This window comes from Mastacembelus armatus, chromosome 24 (genome assembly GCF_900324485.2).
Source record: "Mastacembelus armatus chromosome 24, fMasArm1.2, whole genome shotgun sequence".
In the NCBI taxonomy this organism is placed as follows: Eukaryota; Metazoa; Chordata; class Actinopteri; order Synbranchiformes; family Mastacembelidae; genus Mastacembelus; species Mastacembelus armatus.
This window is the reverse complement of record NC_046656.1, coordinates 6,902,293-6,911,591: the sequence shown is the minus strand read 5'-3', so window position 1 is coordinate 6,911,591 and position 9,299 is coordinate 6,902,293. Positions and strand designations below refer to the sequence as shown.

Here is a 9,299-nt window from a genome sequence, read left to right as displayed (position 1 = left end):
TCATTTTACTACTTTGAAACGGCCCATTCCAAAGGACACAGGCCTTAATGACCCATTCATCAGATGAAATTATTGTATTCAGCAGAAATGGGTCCTCTGATTACAGCCTGTTTTTTTTTTTTCAATAAATAAAGTGATAATTTTTTTACATTGTAAATCACATTCAAACTAAATTCTAATCATAACTAACACATACAAACAAGGCACAACGTCATTTTGGATATCCCAAATAGAACTGGGACTAGTCAAAATGTAATGTTAAGATATCTGAAAAGCAAAAAGGGACATTTAAGTGAAATCTATTTGGCATCCATAAATACTATTACAAGATCTAAATATTTGTAGGTGACTAGTTAGAACTCACTTTTAAAACACCTACAATTGAATTGTGACTACTAACATATTAGTTTTAGATATCCAAAGAGATATTTAAGATATCTGTTAAATGTGCAACATGTTAACAGTAATAAATACAGTTTCTGTTGTGCAGAGTATGAATCAAACACACTTCACATGCAAATGTGACTTTATTGAAAAGCCAAACATTGGAAGAATAAAGTGATACATCATAACATCAGTGAAGTTTGATTGATCTCACTGACAGGAAGATTAACAGCACAACCCATATACCAGATAGTTTATGATATTACCAGCACCATCACAGTCATATAATTAAACACTGTTTTTAATCAGAAAAAGAAAGAAGGCATCAGATAAATGATATGACCACATTAACGAACATGCTTTTCATTTCAGTGGGTGACAAGAATGCTCCTCTCTGCTGCCTTGATGAAGGCTCTCACTGATAAAAACACAGGTATTCAGTAGAGCCTTTTGTGCCAGCATTGAGATTTCCTTTAATAACATTGGCACCAAAACTCTCATACACCGGAGGAGCAGCTGTGTTGACCAGCAGGGTAATGGCTTTAATGGGTTTCTCAGATGGGTCTTTCCTGTACCACAGATACACCCGGTTACCTCCAGTGCCCTCGTTGAGGTCCACACTCAATGACTTGTACCTTTGCTGCAGGGCTTGATATTCACTTGAATTGGTGGAGATTTGCAAATCAGTGAGTGCTTGCTGGGGGTTGGTGGTCAGACGGTACCAGATGAAGACAAAGGGTCCTTCAGCACCTCTGTTGACATCTTCATCCAGACGGATGTAACCTTTCTGAAAGTAGTCGCCGTCAGATCCAAAGTTAAGAGTGACGATGACATCAGAGATGTATGTGTTGCTCTCTCTTTTCACCCAGGCATGGATCCAACTCCCCTCAGCTTTGCGATTCAGATCACAGGCCACCTTCTCCCAGCCAGAGACAAACTTCTGGGCTTCTTGTGTTGCATCTGTGGTGACATCTATGTCCACTATGGGAAAGTCGAATTCTGTGGGCCCTCTGAAGTACCACAGATAGATGTAATCACCTCCGGCTCCAGCATTGAGGTCTTTAAAGATCCTCGTGTAACCTACTCTGCTCAGTCCAGCACCCATGTCATCGCTGAATGTAAGCTGAATCCTGGTGATTGGTGCTGTTCCTGCCTGTGATTTGTACCACATGTAGATGAAGTTTCCTCCGGCCCCTTTGTTCAGATCAACGTTGATTTTCTTGAAACCTTTTGACTGGAGCTTTTGTTCCTCACTTTGGTTAAGGGACACATCAATGTGTGTGATGTACTGGGCCATTGTGGGTAACTACATTAAACAAATCAAACAGGAAAGAACATGGAAGTTAGATAACAGACAAAATTTAGGTAGCTTTACCTTTAACCCCTCAGGGGTCGACGAACGCTGAAACAAACTTAAATTACTCCGTCAATTCTGATTGTACAGATCAAAGAAATATATCATTCAAATCTGTAAAGGGTCTAGTATTAGTTGTCATCTCTCAGACACGTAAATAAAACAGCCAGAATTTCAGCCAATACTAGGCTCATAAAAATAAGAAACATATGGCTAGAAAGCTTGAAATGTTTTCTTTGAAATGAAACAATTCAAGTTGAAAACAAATCATCACTTTTTATTTAATCCGTATAAACGTAAGGAGAAGTCCGTTTTCTCCTGTCTCACCTCATTACAGGTGATGCGACCCCGCCTTGTACTCTGTTCACTGTTCACATGGAAATAATCTCAGGTGAACAGACAGTGTTGCCAACTCCTCAGTAAGGAAAGTAGCTATTGGCTGTCCTAAAAGTCGCTAGAAGTAAACTAAATGACGTCATCGCCTAATTTGCATAGGTGTCATTTTGCTTGTCAATTTGTAATGGACACTGTGGGAGAAAGGAATAATGTTGTGGGAGAGCTAAAAAGTGAGTAAAAGACACTAAATATGTTTAGAACTGTAAATGTATTTTAAGTTGATCCTTTGTCAGTTTGATTTTTAAATTTAGCCATTTAATAGACTATTTTTCAAAATAACCCAAATTACATATAATCAGTTTTGTCTTGTATTCTAACCCTCCTCCTTTATCTGGGCTTGGGACAAGCAAAGTGACCTAAAAGAGACACAGTGGCGGAGTTACTTTGTTTTCTTTTTTTTTGTGGATTTTTTTTTTGTGGGTTTTTTTGTGCGTTTTTTTTGTGTGTGTTTTTTATTTTTTTTATTCTTAACTTTTTATTCTTAACGTTTTAGCTCCACTTAGGACTGATGCCTGCAGTATTTTTGACTGTATAGTTTTGACTGACATTGTGAGCTAGCTAGATCTTCACAGACACAGAGTAGACGAGGTGGTATAGGTGAGTGAGAACGTCTGATGCAGCGAGTCAAATGTTGACAATGATTTATTTTACAGTGATAGTGTAGTAACTTAACATTTCCATTTACTTGCCGCTCTGTAAACAAGGCGGGCTCGGTAGCGACTTTGCGCATGCGCGATTCATTTGCCATTTGACACAACGGTGTGTGGGGGGGGTCTCCTCCCCTCCTCTCTGCTCTAACTGCAGCTGCTGCGGGAGGCCACAGTGAGACTGACCGCATTTGAGTGCTTTGGGACGGGGAGGGGCTCACAAAAGCACCCGCTGCTTGTGTCGTGTACAGTGAAGTAGAACGACACGTGCTTTCACGTCGAAGTCTCCAAAAGTTCCGAAAAGTCGCTAACAAAATCAGAAAAGTAACTAGATTTGTCGCTAGTCGCTTTTGACAAAAAAGTCACCAAAGGGGGTTGGAAAGTCGCTAAATATAGCGACAAAGTCGCCAAGTTGGCAACAGTGCAGGTGAACCAGGTAAATATGTGCACGCCCCCGAGAAATGACACAAAATATCAAACTTCATCATAGAATTTACTGACTTTTTCCGCGCGTTTGGATGATGGCGCGTTACGCACGTGAAGCAGAACGTCCTATGTTCCACACTGAGACGAAGAGTTTAGTTTGTTCTCAGAAGAACTCAGAGGAAACACATGACGAACGTTTGCATCCGCTTTGTATTGCCCAATTTCCTCTCAGCCATATTCTTGACTGAAAGGCTCATGATTTCCTGCAACCAGATGCAATCATCTTATTCAAGCATATTATTATTACATACAAAACCTATAGAAACTCAACTATCTGCATCCTAACAATTAATAATCAACTATTAACTATCCCATACTCTTATTACACAAGCAACTTATTCTTTTATGCTACCTAAATGTTTAATTTCCCTTACAGTTTTTCATAATCATATCTGATGTTTATGTTCTTCCTGACCTAGTATAGTCTGACACTAAGGGACACAGTGTTCTCAAGGATGTTGGTGAAGAGTATCTGGGACAGGGTGTCCGCGGATCCTTAAAAAGTCTTCAAAAGTCTTAAATTCCGTATTATAAAACTAAGGCCTTAATTAGCATTAAAATGTCTTAAATTCGCGTTTCAAAGGTCTTAAAATGAAATCTAACCGACCCCATATAGAAGATTATTTGAAAGCCTTTCGCGTATTTGTTACGCAGAACGAAATAGGCGGAACCAACTAAAATACGCGTTTGAGGGGAGTTTATTTAACACATGCTTTCCGGCAGCTGCGTGAACTGCGGGGAAAGTTTCAGCATTAGTCTTTTGCCATGGGTAAATGTAAATTGAATGACAATTGGTTACAAAACCCTAATTTTGCGCCGTGGTTAAGTCCAGTTCGTGGCGACGTGTTCGAGGTCCGGTGCAGGCTGTGCAAAAAAAAGTAAAACTCAGAACAATGGGTATGAAAGCTTTGGAGACCCACATGCGGTGTGAATAAGACAAAGCGGCTGCGGAAACCTGTCGGAAAACACCTGGCATTTTATTTTTGTTTTACTCAATGAATCAAACGGTGTGTAAACAGTTTATATCAATAAACAGTGTGTTATGGGAATTGGTTGTATTGTGGGATGTTTTATTTTATTTCTACAAAATTGGTCTTAAATTTCATTCAGTGTGGTATTAAAAAGGTCTTAAAAAGTCTTAAATCTAGCTCTTAGAAACCTGCAGATACCCTGCTGGGAGAAAGGTTCCTTAGGGCACCAGGTGTGAGGAAGGGACTACGCCCAGGATGAAAGGTGGTACAGACAGTCACCAACACAGTCACAGCTGGTGGAGACAATGAGCTGTTTAATGCAGGAACCAATTCAAATGTTATTGTAATGCTACTTTTTATTACTCCTTGAATCATAGGTTTAGAGAAAATGTGTTTCCCACCATTTAACAAACATAAACTCTGCTTTAAAACCACAGCACAAACATCACCTGGGTGTTTCACATTTGACTAAGTACTACCAGTTGAAATAAACGTTGCTCATTCACATATAAAACAGTTACTACTGCCTTTATTTAAATGGATGATCCGATTACTTACCTTGTAACAGCTGAAATGTTCAAGGGCTGAGCAGAGGTGATGATCTGAGGCTGCTGTGCTGCCTCTGCTTATATTCTTACAGCAGGTGGCCTCCAGGCAAACAGATCTGGAGCAAAGATAGAGACCCTTTGTGGCAGACTTTGACTCACATGGGCCAGGCCTAAGCTATTCTCCTGTAAGGTTTGTAAATTCCTTGGAATCAGCGTCAGTGTCAACATGTTGACAGTCACATCACGCTTCCTCTCCCCTGCCCCCATGATTTATTGAGAAATGGACAAACCTGATATTAAATCCACCCACTGATTCTCTAAGCATCTACATCTCTTTAAAAACGCAATCTAGAAAATCCTAAACTGTATTTTGTATTTAGCATCACACCTGCTATACACACACATATTAGTCCAGCCATTGTGAGTATGCTGGCATGCACGTCAGCATTTAGCTCGAAGCAGTTTCAAGCCTTACAGAGACGCCTCGGCTTTAGATTTACTTTAGCTGAAATCATTAAAAAGCTTGTTTTTCCATCTGCTAAACACTGTGGCTTGTTCTGATGTGGTCCAGTCAGGATAACAACAACACACACGGCTCTGGTTAGTCTTAACATCTACTCCAACACAGGCGGTGACAAAATTTTAGTCTTGGTAGTTTTGGATCACAGAGCTGAATCAACAGAAAGGACTGGATGTGCCAAAATGTGCACATTGTCTTATCTTTACTCATTTATATCTGAATAGGTTCATTCATACCAAGTTATTTTGTGTTGTTGGAATATTTCCATGCTGGTTCAGACAAATCATAAGGTGCTTGCTCATAAGGGAATTGTTGGGTTCTTAGTTTTAGTTTTTGTAAAGTGCCTTGAGATGATTTGTATTGTGATTTGGCGCTATACAAATAAAATTGAATTGAATTGAATTGAATTGAAATCATCCCTTATCTTTTCTAACATCTCAAGTCAACTAAGTAATTAAGGTAGAGTAGTTCTCTTAATATCCTATCTTACCCCAAGATCCCAAATCTGATTAATGCATTAATGCAATCCATTAAACTTTTGAAATGCCTCATTCAAGTCTTCCACTAAATGAGTCTGAACAATTTTAAAGATTCACTTCAACAAATTATATCAAACTGGTAAAATTGTTGTGTGTCTTGTAACATTTGTTTTAATACATTTCAACAGAAAATATGGTTGAGGGAATTCATTTTCTATTGTTACCTAATAACTACCCTACATGCAGACAGTTGTAAATGAAGAGGTCCTCATATGTAGAGATGTAGTTCATTATAAATCATTAGTATTCTATATTATCTCTATGAATAAAGTGCGTTGTTGATTTCTCTGTATTATCTAAAGCCAAATGAAGACCATGGAGAGGAGGATGTGTGGATTTATAGATTGATCATTTCTTTCATGTTTTAGCTGTGTATCAGTGAGCAGTTATATAATGTGGTTACCTCTGTCCGTCTTTCTGTTCTGCAGTCCTTCTGTCCATCCGTGTCCGTCTGTCAGCAACATCTCAAAATAAATGAGCTGACATCAACATTAATGCTCCAAACAGAAATAATTATTGATTTAGTGGAACATGTCGATTCTGTTATTACCACTGAACCTTTGACCTCTCACAGTATGTTTCCTGACACTTTAATGCACAGTATTTGCTTTGGACATCTCTGAGGTATAACAGTTGATTCTCTAAACATAGGTTATCCCCTGATACACACAATCCCCGTTTTAAATTCTGTTACATCTTTCATTTTTATAGAGATGAAACAAGGAAAATACATTTCATACGTTGCTTAACTTCAGAGATGATGGTTGGGCAAGTTAGAACAGTTTGATTATTTCATTAAAAAGCTTGTTTTTCCATCTGCTAAACACTGTGGCTTGTTCTGATGTGGTCCAGTCAGGATAACAACAACACACACGGCTCTGGTTAGTCTTAACATCTGCTCCAACACAGGCATGTTGACACTCAGTTATATCTATCTATTAAACCTGTTAACACAAACCAGTTAACCAGACTTCAAGCCTGTCTAACTGACATAAAGGCCTGGATGACCAGTAACTTTTTACTTTTAAACTCGGAGAAAACAGAAGTCATTATATTTGGGCCTAAAAATCTCAGAAATAACTTTTCTAAAATTATAGCTACTCTAGATGGCACAGCCCTGGCCTCCAGCACTACTGTAAAAAACCTTGGAGTTATTTTTGACCAGGACATGTCCTTTAACTCACACATAAAACAAATCTCTAGAACTGCATTCTTTCACCTGCGCAACATTTCCAAAATTAGGAACATCCTGTCTCAAAATGATGCAGAAAAACTAGTCCATGCGTTTGTTTCCTCAAGGCTAGATTACTGTAACTCATTACTATCTGGATGTCCCAGTATCTCCATAAAAAGCCTCCAATTAATCCAGAATGCCGCAGCCAGAGTCCTGACAGGAACTAGCAAGAGAGATCATATTTCTCCTATATTGGCTTCTCTTCATTGGCTCCCTGTAAAATATAGAATAGAATTTAAAATCCTTCTTCTCACATACAAATCCCTTCATAATCAAGCTCCTTCATACCTTAAAGACCTCATAGTACCATATTATCCCAATAGACCACTTCGCTCTCAGAGTGCAGGCCTACTTGTGGTTCCCAGAGTTCTCAAAAGCAGAATGGGAGGCAGAGCCTTTAGCTATCAAGCTCCTCTCCTGTGGAACCAGCTCCCACTCTGGGTTCAGGAGGCAGACACTCTCTGTACTTTTAAGGCTAGACTTAAAACCTTCCTCTTTGACAAAGCATATAGTTAGGGCTGGCTTCAGGCAACCCTGAACCATCCCTTAGTTAGTTATGCTGCTATAGGCCTAGACTGCCCGAGGACCATCGGTGCACTGCGCCCCCCCCCCCTCTTCTCTCCCACCTCATGTATATTCCACCATTGAATGTTACTAACCTTGTGCTCTCTCTCTCCCCTAGTTTGTGCTCTCTCCCTCCCTCTCTCTCTCTCTCTCTGTACCTTCTGCAGGTGTCCCTGGTCCTGGAGCTGTTTATCGCTGATGTGCAGTTACTGGTCCCACCAACCTGCAGTGTCTATTTGTTGTTTATTGTTGCTGTTCTTTTCTCTCTGCTCTATCCACTCACCCCAACCGGTCGAGGCAGATGGCCGCCCAAACTGAACCTGGTTCTGCTGGAGGTTTTTTTCTTCTGTTAAAGGGAGTTTTTTCCTCTCCACTGTCACCAAGTGCTTGCTCATAAGGGAATTGTTGGGTTTTTAGTTTTAGTTTTTGTAAAGTGCCTTGAGATGATTTGTATTGTGATTTGGCGCTATACAAATAAAATTGAATTGAATTGAATTGAATCTACTTTATTTCAATTTCAGTTTATGTTAGATTATATTTAGAGAAGAACCTAATATTTAAAACCTTTTAAGTATTTATGCATCCTGTCTCATGCAGTTTGTTGTTCCTCTACAGAATTTAGAAAATCTTTTCGTTTCTTTCTTGCAAAAATCATACCGTCAGCTGCACACAGCCTACGTTATTAAGTCATCTATCTTGTTGACTGTCACTGTATTAATCATGATTTTACTAACATTCCTTGAATTTGGGTGGACTGTCTGCCATATCCGTGACAATCTACATATACCAATGCACAATCTGAGTGGTATTCTCCGTAAAATTCTCTGGAGTTTAGAGGAGACAAAAGCCTCTTGACTCACAGAAGCAATAAAGACAGACACGTGTGCGACTAGGGTTTATTACTTTTAATCAATTCAGCTAGCTACAAAATGTCCACCACTTCACACACTGACAGGATACAGAGAGGGAGTCTTTAATATTACATGCGTTGAGGACATCAATCTCACAGTTTAACCTATGGTGTCATTCAGGTTTAGGTATTTAATCACCTTACTCTAACTACTCGACATTTTGGCGATTTGGTGTGCATAGCTCTAAAGTACAGAAGCAACAAAAAAAAACCAAAACAAAAAAAAAAAAAAACCCTTTTGTGTGTATTTTTTGTTCCAGAGTATAGTTGTCATTGTTATTCAATATTATCATTATTATTACCAATAACAAACCACACGGGGAGAATAAACTTACAGATACAGTCTTCTTAAAAAAGTAAGGTCTCTCAGAAATATGCGTCTTCACTTTACATTGCAAACGTTTATTTTTTATTTTTTCAGAGCATCCAAAACCTATGTTACAGTACACAGCCAGTCCTCAGCTTTCACATAATTAACATCTTCATTACTGAACTGCATAATCATTTAGAAAACAGGTCATTTTTTGCAATACAACCCCAGGTCCTCAAATGTTTTCACCTTCACCTCACTTTTTTGATCCCTTTTTGCATTATTGTACAACAAGATGGTCACAGTCGGTAAATATATCGAGACAGAAAGAGTGGCACTATTGCAAACTTGCAGGAGTATGGAACGATCAACTGTGTCCTAATACTGAGCATGCTTTTTGTCATTTTTGCTACTGCCATGTTATCATTTTTATATA

The 9,299-nt window shown here is 39.0% G+C and overlaps 1 protein-coding gene across 1 annotated transcript; it reads right to left on the bottom strand.

Annotated features, from left to right (window-relative positions):
- Nucleotides 1-508: 508 nt before the first annotated feature.
- LOC113136890 (uncharacterized) lies at nucleotides 509-4,961 on the bottom strand. The gene is made up of 2 exons (XM_026318003.1): nucleotides 4,797-4,961; nucleotides 509-1,690 (listed from the first exon to the last, which is right to left on the bottom strand). Exon 2 carries the CDS (start codon nucleotides 1,679-1,681, stop codon nucleotides 800-802), a length of 882 nt encoding a protein of 293 aa, XP_026173788.1. The 5' UTR covers nucleotides 1,682-1,690; nucleotides 4,797-4,961; the 3' UTR covers nucleotides 509-799.
- Nucleotides 4,962-9,299: the final 4,338 nt, after the last annotated feature.

Bases quoted from the DNA above. Each gene is read 5' to 3' on its own strand.
- LOC113136890 (XM_026318003.1), bottom strand. From the start codon at position 1,681: ATGGCCCAGTACATCACACACATTGATGTGTCCCTTAACCAAAGTGAG.